Genomic DNA, 22,610 nt, shown 5'->3' with positions numbered 1-22,610 from the left:
AAGACAAGGGGGGGACGGGTCACCGAGGCTTTGCTGCCCACTCACAGGCGCTGCCCTTGTTAGATGAAAAAAGAGGCCACATTAGGTAAGTAGAGGGAAAAAATCCTATTTCACACTTTATCCTTAGCATAATACAGTTTGAGATTGCAAAAAACCTCAGCACAAAGAAGCAACAAGTTTACAAAACAACATCATGCCGGGAACGGTGAAGGTGGTGTTAGGGGTGCATATGTTTATCTTGAGCATGTGTGTGTGTGCAAGTGAGGGTGTGCAAGTAAGTCCATGAAGCACTGTCCCAGAGGCCATTGTCCTTGATGGTACGTTGTAATGTTCATCAACCGGCCACAAAGTTCTGAGCAGGTCCACAGATGTCCTCAGGGAAGGGAGGGGGCAGAGGGACCAGAGCGTCATGTTTACATAACTTCCAGGAGAAGTTGAAGATAACCAGCCATCAAGGCCGTGCAGGGGAGCCAGATTCAGAAAAACAATAATTATTTGGGTTAGGCTGACTCTTAATTTTCTCTCAGCCTTGAGAGTCTCGCTGGTGCTTCTCAAAGGCGAATCCAAACAGCCAAATTCCTGGTTTTTCGCCAGATCCGAGCAAACAACTTTCTCCAAGATTTATCCCATTTCACCCCTGAGTCCAGGAACCGCAACCTGCCTGCGATCCTTTGTATGGATCACATCCAGTCTGTGATTCAGCTCACGTAACATCTCAGTCTGAGTGTTGATCGCCCTGAAGATCCCATCACACATGCCAGGCAGCCTCACAATTGCCAGAACAGCTGCTGACATTCTCCGAATTTCTCGATATGCCAGGTAACCAGGTAAAAAGCAGAAATCCTGATATCAAACATCCAATTATATACACAACTTCCACATCCTCAACTGACATCGACAAACACACAATCCTCCACTTCTGCCAGGAGTCCATTGTGTATCCAGAGAAAAACGTCCAGTCCGGACAAGTTGGGCTCTCCTTCACCCTGTCTTCTCCTCGAGAAAATTTTATCAATTGCATTGACAGACCAGCTGACAAAATCCATAACTAAGAATTTGGAAGATATGCAAGAAGAGGCTCCAAAGACGAGACACAGAGCTGAAGCAGGGCAGATATGGGAGGGGTGGGAGACAGAGAAAAAGCGTCTCCTCCACCAGAGCTCCAGAGTGTGATGTGTTTGATCATGGATACAACAAAATAATCGGTGTAGTGTGACCATTTCTTATTTATTTATTCAATTTTTACTTGGTTGCACTGGTAATGCTAATGTTTTATGTCCTTTCCTGACATGGATGTTTGCTGTCTTCGGAAATGTCTTGGCTGTTCAGCTCATCGTCAGCTTGTCTTAAGCAGTCTTACGATCGTTGGTATTTGGTCAACATCATTAAGAGACACAACTTCCTTTAAACATTCACAATAAGAGCCATATATATGCGTTCTGATGACATATTTGAACTGTTGCAGCCACTTCTTGGCTTGAGAAAATGGCAGCTTCAACGCTGGATGGATCGTGGGTTTGTGCTGCAGACTGTCATCTACTTCATTTAATAAATAGAAGTAGTAAAATGAACTTAACCTTGATATTTTCTGTTTGTAAATAAAAAGCTCAAACCAACATGCTGGTTGGTTCAGGAGCGATGCGCTGCAGACAGAAATAAGGTGGCCATGTTTTTGTTTTTCATTTCATATGCAGCAGTTTTTTTCTTGTGGCTTTTTTTAGTAAAATCATCACTTTCTGCTTAGATGTATCGGTGGGGGTATTTTTTCCACAGTGGAACTACAGCCACTGTCTTCCAAAAATCTAGAAGTTATTCAACTTTTCTAACTTCTTAGTCATTTTTCTATTTCATCTTTTATTATACAGGTATTCTTACTGAGACATGGGGCCCCATTCGGGCTGAACTGTTTTAAATATAAAGCAATTATAATGTAAAACAGAGCAGATGTAAAAGGTTTATTCAAATTGATAAACTTTTCAATATGAGATATTGTGATGGTGAAGGAGCTGTGAAAAACTGGTGAGCTCCTAACTGAAAAAGTTCGACACAGCAGTTTTACCGCCACAGAATGTTTTTCTGGATCCCTGCATTCCAGTAAAGTTGATCAGGAAGTCAGAAATTTGCTCCCAGAAAGTAGCTGCTGGCCTAAACCTGCCTGTATGTACAGTCAGAGCAGCGATTTAACGTTTAAAACAACTGGAACTGTGGCTAACAAAGCCAAATGAGAAGCCACGTTTATTTTGCTTCTGCTGACGGCGAGAAGGATGGGTAAAGGGAGGTAAACAAAAGAAAAATCCCCAAAGCTCACTGTTGCAGAATATAACGAGGAGTGGCATCTCAGTGGCACCATGTTTCCATAACAACCGATTCACTTGCCAGAAAAATTACCTTCTGTCCTACCATCACAAGTGTACATGTGGAGTTTGCAAAAAGCTATTTGGACGTTTAAAATCCAGAAATTACCGAAGGTTTTTTTTAACGATAATCCTTGCTTTTCTTTTTACGTGTGTGTGACCTGAGGGTTTTTCCCTCATTATCAGGAAGAACAGACTTGTTTTTTGTGTATTGTAATTTTCACCTGCCATCATTCCACAGTTTACAGTTTAAGTCTGTCGCACATCTGCATTGAAGATCTTCCTACTCAACCTTCCCTGCTTTTCTTGGAAGTAAAATGTCCTGCGATGGAAAGAATCTTGTGACGTTGTAAGGAGGTCATTTACCAGCATGAATATATCTTCTTGTTAGCACGAAGTATGTGAGTGTGCTGACGGCCGGTTTCTTGCTCTCTTCGACCTGTGGTTGCTGCTCTGAAGCATGTAATTGAAAGAATAGAAATTGTTTTTTTGTTGGTTTTTTTATTTTTATTTCCCTATGACTCACAATATCCAAACTGAATCTCTTTGACTCGACTAAGCAGGAAAAAAAAAGACAAGTGAAACTTGACAGGGCTGTTGTAAGTGAGCATGTTTCCAAGGTAGTGTTACTGTGGTCGACTCATTGTTTTCTGTAAATTATTCTGGTTTCTCCGTGACATTTTCCAGGTGTGTCCCAGTATTCTGTTGGAGATTCTGGGAGAAGCCACTGTGGGGAATCTCTGTTTCATTAGAGAAACAAAAACTTTTCATGATCAGAAGAACTATTTAGTTCATCATTTTACAGCACCACCACTTGCCATAGAAGTACCATCCCAAACTCGAACTTATTAGAATTACTCCAAGCAACAGGTTTCACATCAAGAATCAGTTTTTACCTTCACCATTTTCTCCTTAAGCTCTTAGACATAGTTTCTAAATAAAAGGGTGCAGAGAGGTTGGCAGTGCAGCTCTGTGGTGTGGAAGCTATATAATTCTCTCCCATGGGCATGATAATGCACTCAAATTACTCCCAGACTTGCTAGCTCTTATCTCCATGCTCTTGGGGGAAAACTAGAATTTCTTTCCATATTTTATCTCCTTCAAAGTGAAGTTTTCTGCCTAAACTTGTTTTTCTGGAGGAATGAGGCTAGAACGCTCACCAGAAAAGCAGAACTATGGGTTTCTGTAGTGTCATGCGATTCTTAAAGATATGTTGTTTTTTTGACGTCTGTCTTCTGGTTTTAAACTTGAAACATCTGAAGTGGAAGCAATACCTGTTTTAGTTTGTATGTATTTTTTGTATTTTAAGGATTTTATGTAGTATTATCAACACAAAGCGCTGCATAATTATGACATGGAAGCAAATTACGTACATATATTAGTTTTCCACCTTTTCTTATTAGAAATAAAATTCTGAGAGGTGTGGTGTGCTTTTGTTTTTATCCCCCCTGACTGAATACTTTGTAGAACCACCTTTTGCTGCAATCAAGGCTGCAAATCTGTTTGACTACTAGCAGCTTTGTACACTGCTCAAAAAAAATAAAGGGAACACTTAAACAACACAATATAAATCCAAATAAATCAAACTTCTGTGAAATCAAACTGTCCACTTAGGAAGCAACACTGATTGACAATCAATTTCACATGATGTTGTGCAAATGGAATAAACAACAGGGGGAAATCTTTGGCGATTAGCAAGACACAATCAATAAAGGATGGTTCTGCAGGTGGGACCACAGACCACTTCTCAGTACAGGTCCTTCTCAAAATATTAGCATATTGTGATAAAGTTCATTATTTTCCATAATGTCATGATGAAAATTTAACATTCATATATTTTAGATTCATTGCACACTAACTGAAATATTTCAGGTCTTTTATTGTCTTAATACGGATGATTTTGGCATACAGCTCATGAAAACCCAAAATTCCTATCTCACAAAATTAGCATATCATTATAAGGGTCTCTAAACGAGCTATGAACCTAATCATCTGAATCAACGAGTTAACTCTAAACACCTGCAAAAGATTCCTGGGGCCTTTAAAACTCCCATCCTGGTTCATCACTCAAAACCCCAATCATGGGTAAGACTGCCGACCTGACTGCTGTCCAGAAGGCCACTATTGACACCCTCAAGCAAGAGGGTAAGACATAGAAAGAAATTTCTGAACGAATAGGCTGTTCCCAGAGTGCTGTATCAAGGCACCTCAGTGGGAAGTCTGTGGGAAGGAAAACGTGTGGCAGAAAACGCTGCACAACGAGAAGAGTTGACCAGATCCTGAGGAAGATTGTGGAGAAGGGCCGATTCCAGACCTTGGGGGACCTGCGGAAGCAGTGGACTGAGTCTGGAGTAGAAACATCCAGAGCCACCGTGCACAGGCGTGTGCAGGAAATGGGCTACAGGTGCCGCATTCCCCAGACCTGGGCTACAGAAAAGCAGCACTGGACTGTTGCTCAGTGGTCCAAAGTACTTTTTTCGGATGAAAGCAAATTCTGCATGTCATTCAGAAATCAAGGTGCCAGAGTCTGGAGGAAGACTGGGGAGAAGGAAATGCCAAAATGCCAGAAGTCCAGTGTCAAGTACCCACAGTCAGTGATGGTCTGGGGTGGCGTGTCAGCTGCTGGTGTTGGTCCACTGTGTTTTATCAAGGGCAGGGTCAATGCAGCTAGCTATCAGGAGATTTTGGAGCACTTCATGCTTCCATCTGCTGAAAAGCTTTATGGAGATGAAGATTTCATTTTTCAGCACGACCTGGCACCTGCTCACAGTGCCAAAACCACTGGTAAATGGTTTACTGACCATGGTATCACTGTGCTCAATTGGCCTGCCAACTCTCCTGACCTGAACCTCATAGAGAATCTGTGGGATATTGTGGAGAGAACGTTGAGAGACTCAAGACCCAACACTCTGGATGAGCTAAAGGCTGCTATCGAAGCATCCTGGGCCTCCATAAGACCTCAGCAGTGCCACAGGCTGATTGCCTCCATGCCACGCCGCATTGAAGCAGTCATTTCTGCAAAAGGATTCCCGACCAAGTATTGAGTGCATAACTGTACATGATTATTTGAAGGTTGACGTTTTTTGTATTAAAAACACTTTTCTTTTATTGGTTGGATGAAATATGCTAATTTTGTGAGATAGGAATTTTGGGTTTTCATGAGCTGTATGCCAAAATCATCCGTATTAAGACAATAAAAGACCTGAAATATTTCAGTTAGTGTGCAATGAATCTAAAATATATGAATGTTAAATTTTCATCATGACATTATGGAAAATAATGAACTTTATCACAATATGCTAATATTTTGAGAAGGACCTGTATTTATGCTTTCTGGCTGATATTTTGGTCACTTTTGAATGTTGGTGCTGCTTTCACACTCGTGGTAGCATGAGACGGACTCTACAACCCACACAAGTGGCTCAGGTAGTGCAGCTCATCCAGGATGGTACATCAATGCGAGCTGTGGCAAGGTTTGCTGTGTCTGTCAGCATAGTGTCCAGAGCCTGGAGGCGCTACCAGGAGACAGGCCAGTACACCAGGAGATGTGGAGGAGGCCGTAGGAGGGCAACAACCCAGCAGCAGGACCGCTACCTCCGCCTTTGTGCAAGGAGGAACAGGAGGAGCACTGCCAGAGCCCTGCAAAATGACCTCCAGCAGGCCACAAATGTGCATGTGTCTGCACAAACGGTTAAAAACTTGACTGCATGAGGATGGTATGAGGGCCCGACGTCCACAAATGGGGGTTGTGGTTACAGTTCAACACCGTGCAGGACGCTTGGCATTTGCCAGAGAACACCAGGATTGGCAAATTCATCACTGGTACCCTGTGATCTTCACAGATGAAAGCAGGTTCACACTGAGCACATGTGACAGACGTGACAGAGTCTGGAGACACCGTGGAGAACGATGTGCTGCCTGCAACATCCTTCAGCATGACCGGTTTGGCAGTGGGTCAGTAATGGTGTGGCATTTCTTTGAAGGGCCACACGGCCCTCCATGTGCTCATCAGAGGTAGCCTGACTGCCATTAGGCACCGAGATGAGATCCTCAGACCCCTTGTGAGACCATATGCTGGTGCTGGGTTCCTCCTAATGCAGGACAATGCTAGACCTCACGTGGCTGGAGTGTGTCAGCAGTTCATGCAAGATGAAGACATTGAAGCTATGGAGTGGCCCGCCCGTTCCCCAGACATTAAGGACATTACATCAAAGTTGGATTAGCCTGTAGTGTGTTTTTCCACTTTAATTTTATGTGTGACTCCAAATCCAGGCCTCATTCATCCTCCAAATAACTCTGACCCTGCTAAAGAATAGCATCCGAACAGCATAATGCTGCCACCTCTGTGTCTCATTGTGGGCATGGAGTGTTTGGGCTTGTGGAGTGAAAGTTTTTAGCATTGATCCCCTCTGGCCTTCTTCCACATGTTTGCTGTGCTTCCTACATGACCTCCAATAATGGCTTCTTTCTGCCTGGGCTGTGGATGTCTGTTGTTACCAAAGGTTACCATGGGCGTCTTGTCTGCTTCTCTGAGTAAAGCTCTCCGTGGTCAGTCCTGTCCTGATAGCTTAGCAGCATTTTTAGATTATGAACAGTGCTCTTTGAAATATTCAGAGTTAGGGATGCTGCTTTATAACCAACTCCCTCCCTGACACGTTTGCTGTGTTTTCCAATCCTCATGGCGATTTTACTAATTATGGGATGCCTGAAGACAATTAGCACTGGATTTTATTCTGAGATCACACAGTTAAGGGGACTGAATACATTTTCAGATTTATCCATGTATCTTTGTCTTCCACGTCACATTTATACATCACTTTGTGGTTGCGATGTGACAATTTGTAAGAGGTTCAAGGGATGTTAATACTTTTGCAAGGCCTCCTACCTCCACTTCACATGGTTTTCTGTTATCTTTTGGTTCTGGTTTCTGGATTTGCACACAGATCAGGTTTGAACAAAAAAGCTAAAGTCAGCTCCTAAACATCTGTGTTTGATGTGAGAACCAACATCCTTCAAGGCTTTAGAGTGGAGTCAGGTGGACTTATAGCTACCAAACACGGCAGGAAAGTAAACTGGTTGTTTCATGTCTGTTGGAAGTATTGGGGGGGGGGGGGGGGGTCTAAAGGGAGGCTTTGCCAAAACAAGCTGAACATTCTTTGTTGTTGTGTAAAGAGTTTTAAACAAACTGTTAACCATTGGACTTTGGCCACCCGGCACTCAGAGCCAACATTTGATGTGTAAATGGGTTAGTCTGGCATCATGGTGCATGAGGGCATCATTTAAAAAAAAGAGATCTGGAGGGAGGTTCTTTTCTACTGCAAATCATTTGTTCTTTCAACTTTCTTTTATTGAAATAAACAAATATAAGTGAATGAAAAACAGCGGTTAGGCTTTAAGCTCCTCTAAGGAACATTCAACTTTGCTGTTTACTACTCTGATAGCATGGAGGGGCGCTTCCTGCTGTGAGCTGTCCTGTCTTTGCTTGCCAAATGTTTTTCGACTCAATAGGTCACCCACTGTGCAACCGAGCCATCCGTCATCCCAAACCAAAGCCACAAGATGTGATAAAATGCGATGCAGATGAGCGCTTGGAAGACAGAGCTGATTGTAAAGTTGGATTGGAGTTGTTGTGGTTTCCCCGAGCAGCTTGAGATTTAGCTTTATTTCATCGTAACAGATGCATGTCGCTGGAGCCATTGTTCTTTTATTTAAGAAAATACATAATTTATACAAAATACATAGCTTAGTGCATATAATGTTACAACACTTATATTTCTTAGCCTATGGGTTCATATGTGTGGCTTCTCGTGCCTAGTTAATGTTAATGCATGTAAATATATATCAAGTAAATAGACATGAGTTTTGCTTACATACAGTGTCATGCTGTTTTATTGGTGGCTGTGGTAAAGATGTGTAAGAAGGAGGAAAACAAATTCATATTTTATTGCAGTAGGAAAATCTCATGTTGTAAAATTAAGAACAGGGTTTTAGCAGGGTGTTTAAAACACATTTGATAATATTAAGTTTACCGCTTTAAAATGTCAATCAGTCATCTTCTATACCGCTTCTTCCATAGTGGGTCACGGGGGAGCTGGTGCCTATCTCCAGCAGTCTATGGGCGGGAGGCAGGGTACACCCTGGACAGGTCGCTAGTCCATCGCAAGGCAACACACAAACAACCAAGCACACACTCATTCACACACCTAAGGGCAATTTAGAGTGACCAATTAACCTAACAGGCATGTCTTTGGACTGTGAGAAGAAGACGGAGTACCCGAAGAGAACCCACACATGCAAGGGGAGAACATGCAAACTCCATGCAGAAAGAATCCGGGCTGGGAATGGAACCCAGGACTTTCTTGCTGCAAGGCAACAGTGTTACCAACTGCACCTGGTTTAAAATGACTTTTTACATAATTACATTTGCTAAGTCTTGAGAGTAGTTCAAAGGGAAAAGTAGCCACCTTACAATCAGAAAGTTGTAGGTTTTTTCCCAGGTTTCTAATTTAGGTTGAGAAAGTTACTTTTAACTTTATCAAGTAAGTTAAATATTAGTGAGGGTCTGCTGGGAACACCTGGCGGAGCCCTCGGCCAGGGATGTATTCAACTCCCACCTCCGGTAGAGCTTCGACCAGATCCCGGGGGATGTTGGAGACATAGAGTCCGAGTGGACCATGTTCTCCGCATCTATTGTCGATGCTGCTGCCCATAGCTGCGGCCGTAAGGTCTGCGGTGCCTGTCGTGGTGGCAATCCCAGAACCCGGTGGTGGACACCGGCAGTAAGGGATGCTGTTAAGCTGAAGAAGGAGTCCTATCGGCTGTAGTTGGCTTGTGGGACTCCTGAGGTGGCTGACGGGTACCGTGAGGCCAAGCGTGCTGCAGCCCGGGCTGTGCCAGAGGCAAAAACTCGGGCCTGGGAAGAGTTCGGTGAGGCCATGGAAAAGGACTACCGGTTGGCCTCGAAGCGATTCTGGCAAACCGTCCGGCGCCTCAGGAGGGGGAAGCAGTGCTTTGCCAACACTGTTTATAGTGGGGGCAGGAGACTGCTGACCTCGACTGAGGACATTATCGGGCGGTGGAAGGAGTACTTCGAGGATCTTCTCAATCCTGCCATCACGCATTCCCTGGTGGAAACAGAGGCTGGGGACTCGGGGTTGGACTCTTTCATCACCCAGGCTGAAGTCACCGAGGTGGTTAAAAAGCTCCGGGGAGGCAAGGTTTCGGGGGTGGATGAGATCCGCCCTGAGTACCTCAAGTCTCTGGATGTTGTAGGGCTGTCATGGTTGACACGCCTCTTCAACATTGCGTGGCGGTCGGGGACAGTGCCTCTGGACTGGCAGACTGGGGTGGTGGTCCCCCTTTATAAGAAGGGGGATCACACTCATCAGCCTCCCTGGTAAGGCCTACGCCAGGGTATTGGAGAGGAGAGTCCGACCGATAGTCGAACCTCAGCTTCAGGAGGAACAGTGTGGTTTTCGTCCCAGCCGTGGAACACTGGACCAGCTCTATACCCTCTACAGGGTGCTCGAGGGTTCATGGGAGTTTGCCCAACCGGTTCACATGTGTTTTGTGGACCTGGAGAAGGCATTCGACTGTGTCCCTCGTGATGCCCTGTGGGGGTTGCTCCAGGAGTATGGAATCGGGGGCCCTTTATTAGGGGCCATCCGGTCCCTGTACGAGCGGAGCAGGAGTTTGGTCCGCATTGCCGGCACTAAGTTGGACCTGTTCCCAGGGCATGTTGGACTCCGGCAGGGCTGCCCCTTGTCACCGGTCCTGTTCATAACTTTTATGGACAGGATTTCTAGACGCAGCCAAGGGCTGGAGGGGGTCTGGTTTGGGGACCAGTGGATTACGTCTCTTCTTTTTGCGGATGACGTGGTCCTGCTGCCCCCCTCTAGCCAAGACCTACAGCATGCGCTGTGGCGGTTCGCAGCCGAGTGTGAAGCGGCTGGGATGAGGATCAGCTCCTCCAAGTCCGAGGCCATGGTACTCGACCGGAAAAGGGTGGCTTGTCCTCTTCAGGTTGGAGGGGAGTTCCTGCCTCAAGTGGAGGAGTTTAAGTATCTTGGGGTCTTGTTCACAAGTGAGGGAAGAATGGAGCGGGAGATTGACAGACGGATCGGTGCGGCTGCCGCAGTAATGGGGGCAATGTGCCGGTCCATTGTGGTGAAGAGAGAGCTGAGCCGAAAAGCAAAGCTCTCGATTTACTGGTCGGCCTACGTTCCTACCCTCACCTATGGCCATAAACTTTGGGTCATGACCGAAAGAACAAGATCCCGGATACAAGCGGCTGAAATGAGCTTCCTCCGTAGGGTGGCCGGGCGCTCCCTTAGAGATAGGGTGAGGAGCTCGGCCATCTGGGAAGGGCTCGGAGTAGAGCCGCTGCTCCTCCACATTGAGAGGAGCCAGTTGAGGTGGCTCGGGCATCTATACCGGATGCCTCCTGGACGCCTTCCTCGGGAGGTGTTCCAGGCACGTCCCACCGGGAGGAGGCCCAGGGGACGGCCCAGGACACGCTGGAGGGACTATGTCTCTCGGCTGGCCTGGGAACGCCTTGGGCTCCCCCTGGAGGAACTGGAGGAAGTGTCTGGAGAGAGGGACGTCTGAGCGTCTCTGCTGAGTCTGCTGAGTCTGCTGCCCCCGCGATCCGGTCCTGGATAAGCGGAAGACGACGAACGAACGAAGTAAGTTAAATATAAGGTTGTTTTTTTTTTCCATTATTCATGCAAGGCTTTATTTAAATCATAACTATCCTAAACAGGTTTTTTTTTACAGTAGGGGTCTTATTATTGCTGCTGAATTAATAGACTTAAATTACAGGCTGACCTTTTTCATTTTTTTGTCTGAGAATATGCTACTGCATGAGAAATGAATTTATTTTAAGGCTTTTTACACATAATTACAAGAGAGCCAATAAAGATAGGTGGCCCTGTACATGCTGGAGTCTCAGATGGTGAAGGTACTGGTGTCCTGGTCTTCCAAACTAGACTGAGACTGAGACTGGTTCTGGCTTGGTGTGCGGAGTGCGATCTCCACCGCAGGCTCCTCATTGACTTGTCTCGAGTGTCTTCCAAGTCTCTGTCCAAGGTGCTTAACAGCCTTCAGGATGTGTCCTCTGAAGGAAGACCCGATGAAGGCGTAGAGAACGGGGTTGATGCAGGCATGGGTGAGCGCCAGGCTCTCCGTCACCTGGCGAGCGCGATCCAAGCCCTTGCTGACTTCGCAGTCCGTGACAAGGTGGTAGATGATGTCCATCGCTCGGCACAGCTTGATCACGTTGTAAGGCAGCTGTGTGAGCAGGAACACGGCCACGACAGCAAGGAGGACACGCAGGGCGCGCCACTTCCGTTCTCTACGCACCCCAGCAGCCTTAGTCAGCGTCCGTCCAACGCATGAGTAGCAGACCACCATGACCAGGAAAGGCAGAAGGAATCGAAGGATCACCTCAAGCAGCTCAAGGGCAGCTTTTGCAGGTCGTGCCATGCTGGTTGGGTAGATGGCCGTGCAGCTGGTCTTGTGATGGGTCGTCTTCACCTCAGAGAAGACGAGTTCAGGAAGGCCAAAAAAGCTGGCTAAAGCCCACAGTGCAGCACACACAAGTATCCATTTCCTTCTCCCCTGTGTGCTTGTCCCAGTCCTGCCCATTGAGTAGTGGGCCACCGCCCGATAGCGATCCACACTTATGCATGCCAGCAGCAGCATTCCACAGTTGAAGTTGGTGCTGTAGAGGAAGGAGTTTAGCTTGCAGGCCGACCTGCCCAGCTTCCAGCCATGGGCAGCGTCAGCAGCCCAGAACGGCAGGGTGAAGAGCAGCAGCAGGTCTGAGATGGCCAGGTTGAGGATGCACATATCAGTCAGGGTACGGAGTCTCAACCGGGACGTGTAGACTACCACTACCAGGGCATTCCCAGCCAGGCCCACCACCAAAGCCAGGGTGTAGATGATCGGGAGAAAGACGCTGCCAAAAGAGCGCACCGATTCTTTCTCACAGATGCTGTGTTCATAGTCGTACTCGTAAGTGTCGTTGAAATTAGTGTCCATATCCTCATGGTAATCGATGTCTTCCATGTTTCCTGCACAGGAAAAGTGCAGAGTTTAAAGATGTTTATTCAAATAGAAGGCAAACTCCAGTACCTGGCAGAAATATTCATACTTCTTGATGTTTTTCTAATTTTTTTCACATTACGACCACAAACCTCAGTTTAGGTTTTATTAGATCTACATCTCCAGTGGGAGAGGCTGTCAACACAAATATGATTAAAAAAATTGCATTTTTGAAAGATGAACTCAAATTGAACTGGGCTACATGCAAAGTGCTATGATTGGTGAAAAACCAACACTGCACAGGGCAATACTGGGGAAAAACATATTAGAGGCAGTGAAAGACTTGAGAGCGGGATGCAGGTTCACGTTCCAGCAGGACAACAACCCTAAACATACAGCCGCAGCTACAAAATTATGGCTTATCAAAGCATTTTCATGTTAGAATGACCTAGTCAAATACTTGACACTATTTCTTACTTACTCCTGAAAGCAAATTGTTGAACTAGAATTCGGAAGATTGGTATGCATCTGTTTTCCCACCATAAAATCCAATCAGAAAATATTTTATTTACAAAACCATTATTTTCCTTCCACTTTACGATGTGTGTTGGTCTGTTACATAAATAGAATACACAGCGGTCGGATTGTGAGTAAAATAAGTGAATAAGTTAAAGGGACATGAATACTGTAAGTGGAGAAACAGGAGATGGGAATTCTGTTTGTGTTCAAAGGAATCTTTCCAGCTTAAGCCCTTAAGTCCTGCCTGCCTACTATGTGTGTGGGCCTTAAAGACAACAGCGAGCGAAACCCAGCTGAGAGAGATGAATGAAGACTAACAGACTTGGAGAGCATCTAATTACCTTTTGAATTAACTTAATTTAGATGCAGCGAGCAATGCTAAGTGATCCGCAAGGTTCCGGAAATGTCTGCTTCTGATTTGAGGCTTTCAGTGAAATAAGTATCCACAGTAAATCCGTCATGTCTTTAGATGTCCACCAGTACAAGCTGTTGAACAAGCAGATAAGATTTACCTTTTTTAAGATGGCATATTTACAGCTTCAACATCAGTTAACTGTGCAGCTTAACTTGTTTTTTTGTTGTTTTATATATATCTCATAATGTAGCCTAATAATACCTTCAGGATCAAAACAAGAATTGCAGGAAATGCGTGAAGGGATTAAGATGACACGCAAACATTCTTTCCCCCCGCGCTACAAACCCAGGGCGCTGGTTCTGCTTGATGTGGGATGTGCATTTTTAATACGCTGATTTCTGAGAGCTCTACCTCTTTAAATACCTGCACATTTGGACTCCTATTCCTGTCTTCTACCTCCTGGTGGAAGATCTAAATGCAAGATGGCCACATACAGTTTTCATGGAGTAAAAAGTCCTTTTTACAATGTTAACTGGACATAAAATGTAAAAGGCTTATTGTTAAAATCCAAACTTACAACCAAAAATAACAGATACTAAATGTTTTAATGAAAAACTATGGTGAAAATGTGTTCCAGTTGTGATCTGTTTGTTTTTTAGAAACAGTCAGTGTATCAGTTGCTTTGTTTGCCTGTTTTTAAGGCATCATACAATCCACGTCCTTTTAATTGGAAACATATGAATCATAAAGGACCGCTAGTACCTAATATATCAATTATGATACAAAAATAGAGAAATTCAGGAGATATTTTTAACATTTTCATCTCTGGCTATAATTTCTTGGTTAAGAGAATATTTATGGGGCGGATTGTGTTTATCTAATTTGATATACACAAAGTGGAGTTTAAGAACCTGTGCAGCCCAAAGGCAAAACATGTTATGAGACTGATGACATAATACCTGGGGGACTGTGGGATATGTTACATCACGGTACATCTTTTTGGCTGAGAGCACTTCTCGTTGAGATAACGGGAGTCATTCTTTTCATGAAAAGTGTCCAGTTCTGTTATATAACAAAGTAAAATGTTCTGTGTGGGAGGAGTGGCAGCGGCTGGGAGAAATGTTTCAAGTAATATTTAGAAAAATGCCAAGCATTCGCCACTGTCAACAGCTGCGTGTCATTTATAACAGGTCGAAACTTGCTGTCATTCTTTCTTGGTGCTTGTTTTAGTCTTCACATAGCAAATGCAGAACAATTATGACATTTCTGAATGGTGTTAAAAAAAAAAAATTGCTGTGTGTCAGAAGATTTCACACTTATTTAAATTGCATTAAAATACTGTATTACTTTCCCCCATATACATACACACTTTTGGTTTTAAATAAGTACTTCTGTTGCATCTTAGTCCAATAAGTGCATTTACCTTCATCCTTATAATTAGATGGAACTGGATTTTTACCTTCTTTTTTTAACTTTTTCGACATTTTGTTTCTGTTTGTCATAATTTGAAACAATTATGTATTAAATGTTCTGTCTTTTGTGCTTAGAGGTTCAGCAAAGATAACCCCCCACCCCCCTGAGATAAGCAGGTGATTCTGTAAGTATTCTAGATAGCCATTCCCCTTACACTATTTTCGTCTGCCTATGAGTTGTAATAGAGACCAAAAAACCCGTCTGACTCACTGCGTGCAATCGTAACTTTCTTATTCAGCTCTGAAGATTGTTACACAAATTGCAAAACACGGGGACTCCTTTCCAGAGCTGCGTTTGTGAGGTAATGATAACAAAGCAAACTTATCATGGCTTCACTCTAGGTTTAATAACGTCATAAAACCTCCAAAGCAGGACTTTGACTTTAAGGCTAACTATAAGGCAAACTATTTCCCATTTGAATAAAACAAGACCCATTTCAGCGCTAAACAGTGTGTGAAGAACATAGAAGAGATTTTTAATTCATAACTAACAGTCTAAACCAGGTTTTGACGCTAAAACTGCCAGCTCAGAGAGTTTTGTAATAGCAAATAAATGGGTCGAATAAGAAAGTGGCTTACCTTCTATCAGCTGTTTTTTACTGAGATTTGTAAAGATTAGAATTATCCTCTGTAAACTGCACACAAACTGTAGTTTTGCGTCCTGAGAAGGCACGTTTGAATATTCTCCAGGACCAAAATGACTAATCTGTGCTTCTCAGCCAGCCCTCCTCCTTGCACTGCCGGCACAAGGAGCGTGTCCCTTCTCCACGTAGCTCTGAACACATTCTGTGTGGGTGTGTGTGTGTGTGTGTGCGTGTGAGTGTGGGTCATTTCCAGAATGCATGGTTTGAATGACTAAGAATCCCACTGTTTTTGTTTGTTGGTCCATGCAAATCATTATACAAAGATGAATGAGTTTCTGGGTTTTTTCTATCTTTTTAGATAAATTGCAAATTTCATTTCTGTTATGTCTTTGTCCTGCAGGGCAGGGAGTGCCCATGGTGGCTTTCCTGTGTTTGTGAAGGTTTAAAGTAACACGTGATGAATCCTTTCCTGTTCTAAAAACCTTTTTATATTAGTTTAGTCATTCCTGTTGTTCATTATTATTTATTTTGTGTGTTTGTGTTTGTGTGTGTGTGTGTGCGTGTGTGTGTGTGTGTGTGTGTGTGTGTTTTGTCTCCTGGCAGTTTAAGCCCACAGTAAGGTGGGTTTGGTTGCCGTGCAGTGTCAAGAGCAGATTTGCTTTGTATATGGGGAGATATATTTTATGATTTACAGCATGATGGATCATATCGCATTCTGGCAGCACACAATGAACACTACCTAAATAGGGATTTAAATGTCTGGAAATGAATGTTAAGATTACTATTATTGAAGCTTAATAAAACACTTTTATCCTAAGTTTATTGATCTATCAGGTGTTTAATGTAAGGCTTTTGTGGCATTTTGGGTTGAAGGTTTGGGAGAGGAATAGGAAGGAAGCGCGTTTGGGTCTGTCAGCTTCTCGCACCAGATAATTTGCAATATTGTCACAAATTAATGTTTTCCTGATATGGTCCATTTAGGTGTCTTTCTGTTGAGCGTAGCAAATGCAGAGGTCATAAAGAAATTAAAACAGCGAACAGAAATTAAATAACTAGCTTAAATAACACTTCATTTTGAAGGATAACCAAATAACAAACATGAAATATTTTGGTGTCACTGCTGGAATCTGGAATATCTGTTTTCATTCCAATGTGAATAGGACATGTTTGTGCATGATCACCTCAGATCATGGTCCATGTGACTTACGTAAGTGTTTAATGGGAAGATTGAACCTGCACTCGGGCCAAACAGGCTTTCCTAGATGTGGTTTTATGGGGGTGGAACAGTTTGTATAGTTTGCATTCGTGGTTACTAGGCTGGTATGATCAGTTAATATTTGTTTGACTTTTTTACAGTCTGTTGAGAGACTAAACATCTGTCAGAATGAATTGGTTAAAAGAATTCACATGAAGTCATGCTGTGATTTTCATGCTGTGAAAATACTTATGTCTGTTCCTGTCTGGTGACCATATGTCTTGTCCTTAGGGGACAGTTTTCCCAGCTGGACAAAGATTTAAAGTAACCGGAAGCAAGACCATCAGTCCACGCAATGTGTACATCAGATCTCATGGGTGTGACCTGAAGCGGACTTCTAACCAAGGAAATTCCAAAGTAATCTGTATTTTTTACGAATCAACAGTTTGAAGTTAAGTCTCTGAAACGTCAAAAACCTGCAAAAGTACAACCAAAATCGAAATGTTTTTGGTAAACATGGCTACAACAGAAGACAGAAAATTGAACGACCATAGGAAAAATATAAAAATAAATAAATAAATAAGCAAAATGACAAAGAAATCCTGCAACAATATAGAGACTACAGTACCAACAACAGTAAGAGATCAAACAGAAAACACATTTACAAACACAAAAGAAAAATGCTACATGTAAAATACATTTTTGAAATGTAACTTTCTTGCATTTCTGAATTACTGCATGTTTGATCCTATCCCTATTAACTTTCTGTTACATTACAACCCCAAATGTGAACATACGGTATGATGACTTTGTGATAGACCAACACAAAGCAGTTTTGAATTGCAAGGAAAATTATGCATTAAGAATATTAAAAATGTGGTGAACATTTACATTCAGCCCCACAAGTCAATACATTGGTGAAATTTTCACTGTAATTAAAGCTGGACGTCTTTTGAGATGTGTCTCTACCAACTCTGTTTATCTAGAGCACTAGATTTAGGTCCAGGCTTTGACTGGGCCATTCTGGCAGGTGTATATGCTTTGATTGAAGCCATTTAATCTGGCTGTATCTTTAGGGTCATCATCTAAAGTCCGTTGCAGCCTCCAGATTAGTGCAATAGATAGCTCCATCCATTAACTCTGACAAGCTTCCCTTTCCCTGCCGAAGACGAACATCTCCACAGCATGATGCTGCCACCACTTTGTTTCACAGTGAGGCTGGTATATTAAGCATTTTGTACATAGACCAAATGATTTCATTTTTGTCTTGACTGACAATAGCACCTTCTTCCACATGTTTACAAACTGTAAATGGTACTTTATTCTTCTTTCCACTCTACTGTAAAGGCCAAATTTGTGGAGTGTACAACTAATAGTTGTCCTGCGGTAGATTTTCCCACCCGAGCTGTGGACCTACGCAAATCCTTCACAGTTATCATGGGCTTTTTCGCTGTTTCTCTGATTAATGCTCTCTTTGCCTGGCATCAAATGATGGGTTGAACTCTGTAAGATGTTCAGCTCTTATGATCTAACCCTGCTTTAAACTTCTCCATAATTGCATTCCTGACCAGACTGCTGTCTGCTCATTAATGTCTGTGATGCGTTCACAGAACCGTTGTTTATACAGAGGTTAAATTCTGCAGAGGTGGACTCTGTTTTCTAATTAGGAGGCTACTGAAGGCAATTGGTTGAGCCGGGCTTTATTTTAGGGATATCATACTGAAGGGGGCTGAATGCATATGCACATCACACTTTTTATATTTAGACATTTTTTGAAAACCATAAACCTTTTCTTTCACTTTAAAATTATGCACAACTTTGTCGATTCATGGCATAAAATTCCAATTAAATACATTTAAGTTTGTGGCTGTACCGTGACAAAATGCTGAAAAAGTTCAAGGGGTGTGTATACTTTTGCAAGTTAACCACTGGAGTCATTCATTTCTCCATGCTCACGCTTTCCAGTTTGGAACATGCGGTTTCAGATGTAGTGTAGGATATTGCCCTCTAGTGGCAGTATTGAACTGCAATTTTTTGTTGTTTTGCATCAACAAAAGAAGCATTTTTTTTTTTTTTGTTGCTTAATTTCAAACAAACGTGGTCTGTTCCCAATAACAAGCTAAAAGACGAAACGAATCCATCTGCGGAAATGTAAATCAACCTGTGGCTTTTCCCGCTGTCGGCCCGTTAATCTCTCTCGAGCTCAATTCAAGCTCAGCACTTCCCTGGAAACAACAGGCCCTGTTTTCCGGACTTTTTCAGGTCATGGAGTGGTTAAGGACTGAGGCAGAATGTGGATTGTTAATCAGGTCTCTTTTTCTGGTTCACCGCAGCGATGCAACTAAACATGAACACAAATGAGGCTCAGGATTTGTGTTTTGTATTCTCAGGTGCAGGCAATGCCAAATGTAAAGTGGCCATTGTGATGTGCAGGAGCAGCTCTGATGCTGGTCGCAACAGGTCAGTTGTGTTCTTTTAGACAGTTTTCATGATTTGTTTGTAAAATCGTCAGATTTTTTTATTTTTGAATTTTTTAGCTGTTTGCATAAGAACTGTTCCGTTTGATTAAATTCAGTATGCGTATGTCATGCCATTTACTAACAAATATCATGTAAGACACTCAAGACTAGCAGGTCCAGTTCAATTATGAAGAATCAATTCAGATTCCATTCAAACCAGTCCACTTCATTCCTGTCCAGTCATTGAGCCACATTTAGATCCAGTTCCATACAGTCCATCTAAATTATACCACAGCAACGTAACATTCAGTAGATTGTTTATTACGTATTTAATTCTACGTTTGTAAAAAAGCTCTCTATCTAAGCAACCTCTCCATTGCATCAAGTCATGGACTTTAGCAAGTAAGTGTTGAGAGGAAGCCTTCCGTTTTTAACAAGAAGTACCTCCAGCAGAACCGGTGTCAAGATGACCCGTTATCTGCAGCAATCTGGGGCAAGAGGACAGAGCAGACACAAGAACTCAGAAACACTGATCCATGAGTACTTTATTTCACGTAGAAAAAAATTAAATCCTAAGAGTTAACTGCTGCAATACACTCAGGGGCTCCCCAGGAAAGAGACACAGCTAAACACTGAAGCCTGTAGCTAGGAGAACTTCCCAGTGGGGAAAAAAATACACATGGCCCCTGATACCGAATATTTGAATTTAATGTCAAATGTTTTTAGCGTGCCTTTGTATCTTCACACACGCTAGAGTCAAAAATCTCTTCAGTGCTGTTATAATGGAAATGAGCGTTGCATGGTGACACAGTTTGCATTTTAACACCACTCTCCCATATTTACCTGTATGTTTATTTTGCATAGAGACATATCATAGATCTCCATCTCTCTTGTTTCCACAAGCATTATTGGAACCGGAGTGTTTTAACAGTCCCACCCAAAATATGTAATACATTGTCCTTGTTTCCAAGTTACAAGTTGAAGTTTCTAACACACACCCAACAATTTCTGGCAGAGAATGGATTGCACTTTCCCACCAGCACTAACAGCTGTAAAACTGATTAATTTTGGACAGGTTCCATTACTTAAGAGCTTTGTTAAAAAACTTGTTTGTCAGGCACGGGCAGCACAGCATGATCCTCGTACCCATGGACACGGCGGGTGTAAAGCTCATCCGACCACTCACCGTGTTCGGACACGATGGTAGGGTTCTTCCTTCCTTCTCCTATTGGCAATATTAATGTTGAACTGATCTGGTCTGGTTTAAAGGTGTACTTTGTTTCTTTTCAGATGCCATCCATGGTGGCCACTTTGAGGTGCACTTTGAAAATGTGCGAGTACCAGCATCCAACATGATCCTGGGTAAAACGCTCAATTTCTATCTCCCTTTATGGCTTAGATAGGAGCCACACCTTTTAAAGCCTGAGAAATTGATTTGCCTGATCTGTTCTACTGGCACAAGAAAGGTTAGCCTAATAACTTTAAACATAGGATAAGATGTAAAGAAAGGTAATTCCCCTCCTCTGTGACCTTTTTCTGCCTCTTTATGTTTTCCTCCAGGTGAGGGCAGAGGATTTGAGATCGCTCAGAGGCGTCTGGGACCAGGCAGGCTGCACCACTGTATGAGAGCCGTTGGCTTGGCCGAGCAGGCGCTGCAGCTGCTGTGTCAGCGGGCTGCTTCCAGGCAAACGTTTGGGAAAAACCTTTATCAGCATGTGAGGGAATAACGCAGGCCTTTCCTTCTGCCGTCAGCTGAAGGACAGACTAATCTTATTTATTTTTTTTTTACAGGAAGTTATCGCTCACTGGATTGCAGAGTGCCGTCTCATGATTGAGCAGACCCGCTTGCTGACTCTCTCTGCTGCTCATGCCTTGGATACTCTGGGCAGCAGGGCTGCTCGCAAACAGGTAACACTGTTGGTAGTCAGCGTTAAGAGTCACATGCAGAGCTGCACACACCTTTTTAATATTATATGCTAGTAAAACTTTTAGCAGGGCACTTGTATCCAACTTCAGACACAAGTGTGCTTGTCTGTGGTCCATTCTGGTTCATGTGCGTGCAGAAATATTAGATTCCAACTCCAAATCTAGCTGTAAAAACAATTTAGTGAAGTTTTTCCTTTGCCATAACTAGAAGGGGATTGGATGTTTGGGTGTCATGTATCACCTATTTCTACTCTTTTTTTGTTATAACAACTGTTCAGAGTTCTCATGAATTTTCCATTTTTGAAAAACAAAGTATGTAAAACCTGATTAGTAGTGCAGTAGCCTAATGTCACTGTCTCTGCTCTAGATCGCTATGATCAAGGTGGCAGCAGCCAGGATGGCCTCTAAGGTGGTGGACTGTGCCATCCAGGTTCATGGAGGCGCAGGAGTGTCGGATGACTTCCCTCTAGCACAGATGTAAGTTTTCCACCTTCTTTCAGAGGTGCATATCAACAGATTTAAATGTTAATAAAAATGTTATGTAGTAACTCTTTTCATAAAGTGAATCTTTTTTAGATTCTTTATGCAGTGTTGTAATATAAGGGTTACTTTGGATGATTATGGCTTACAGCTAATGAAAACCTGAAATGTATTTTCTCAGAAAACTAAATTATTACATTAAACCAATAAAACAAAATCATTTTTAATACATAAATATTATGTTATGTCCAACAGTTGTCCAGCATGCAGTCATTGACTCGCTTCGCAAAGAGGGAAGAACACAAAAGGTTGTTGCTAAAGAAGCTGAGTGGTACAGGCATTATGATGGAAAGTTAAGTGGAAGGATAAAATGTGGTAGTTATTAAAAAAGAAATATGCACACACAACATGGATAACTGACGCTTTGTGAGGATAGAGAATAAAATCCGATTTAGGAGTTTGAAGGAGATTCATAAGATGTGGATTTCATCAGCCTCCACACACAGACGTGTCCTGGACAAATGTTGCATTCCTTGTGGTCAGCGATTCCTGAACCATTTACATCAGACGTTTCTTATTTGGGCTGTAAGCCATAATCTTTCAAATTAAAAGAAATAAACACTTGAACTGTATCAATGTGTAAAAAAACTGACTATGTTCTAATTTACTGAGATGCAACTGTCTCTCTCTTGATTGTAGCATTACTTTTATTTCTTAGGTATTCGTATGCACGGACTCTGCGAATTGCTGATGGACCAGATGAAGTGCACCTTTCCACCATTGCAATACTAGAACTAAAGGATCAGCTGAAGCAGGCCCGGGCCAGGCTATAAAAACCTCAATCATTGACCATCAACTGAACCCTAATAGTTCTACATATACAGTATAAATATGATGATCTGAATGCGAGTCTTGCCATTTCTGTTGGGGAAAATAAAATACTTATCTATGGAATTCTATGAATTAATATTTTAAATGTTAAAATGAAAGTAATAAATTGTAGGACTGTCATGGAGGCAGTTTTTCAGTGCAGCATTTTACACAAACACCAAATGACTTTCTGGGTGATTTTTTTGTTGTATCTTGAGATAACTCGAGTCCATTTAGGCCTTAAATGACTGGACAAGAATGCAGATGATGTTTTGTTATTATAATCAGAGCTTAGCTGCTTCTCTGGATGAAGATGTGAAGGAAAATAAACGGTAAATAAATAAACTCCGCC

The 22,610-nt window shown here is 42.8% G+C and overlaps 2 protein-coding genes across 2 annotated transcripts in view; one reads left to right on the top strand and one right to left on the bottom strand.

The window, feature by feature from the left end:
• Positions 1 to 22,603, top strand: part of acad11 (acyl-CoA dehydrogenase family, member 11) — a 35,547-nt gene extending 12,944 nt beyond the window's left edge. The window contains exons 14-20 of the mRNA XM_047349553.1: positions 18,914 to 18,983; positions 20,100 to 20,185; positions 20,273 to 20,344; positions 20,543 to 20,697; positions 20,774 to 20,890; positions 21,276 to 21,385; positions 22,107 to 22,603. Of these exons, the coding sequence (XP_047205509.1) occupies positions 18,914 to 18,983; positions 20,100 to 20,185; positions 20,273 to 20,344; positions 20,543 to 20,697; positions 20,774 to 20,890; positions 21,276 to 21,385; positions 22,107 to 22,221 (725 nt within the window). The 3' untranslated portion in view covers positions 22,222 to 22,603. The remainder of the gene's footprint in view (positions 1 to 18,913; positions 18,984 to 20,099; positions 20,186 to 20,272; positions 20,345 to 20,542; positions 20,698 to 20,773; positions 20,891 to 21,275; positions 21,386 to 22,106) is intronic.
• On the bottom strand, positions 11,059 to 16,792 carry ackr4b (atypical chemokine receptor 4b). The gene is made up of 2 exons (XM_047349556.1): positions 15,324 to 16,792; positions 11,059 to 12,427 (listed from the first exon to the last, which is right to left on the bottom strand). The coding sequence occupies exon 2, from the start codon at positions 12,420 to 12,422 to the stop codon at positions 11,301 to 11,303; it is 1,122 nt and encodes a 373-aa protein (XP_047205512.1). The 5' UTR covers positions 12,423 to 12,427; positions 15,324 to 16,792; the 3' UTR covers positions 11,059 to 11,300.
• Positions 22,604 to 22,610: the final 7 nt, after the last annotated feature.

This window comes from Girardinichthys multiradiatus, chromosome 21, assembly GCF_021462225.1.
Source record: "Girardinichthys multiradiatus isolate DD_20200921_A chromosome 21, DD_fGirMul_XY1, whole genome shotgun sequence".
NCBI lineage: Eukaryota > Metazoa > Chordata > Actinopteri > Cyprinodontiformes > Goodeidae > Girardinichthys > Girardinichthys multiradiatus.
Note: the sequence above shows the minus strand (reverse complement) of the source record. Positions and strands in the feature narration are given on the sequence as shown.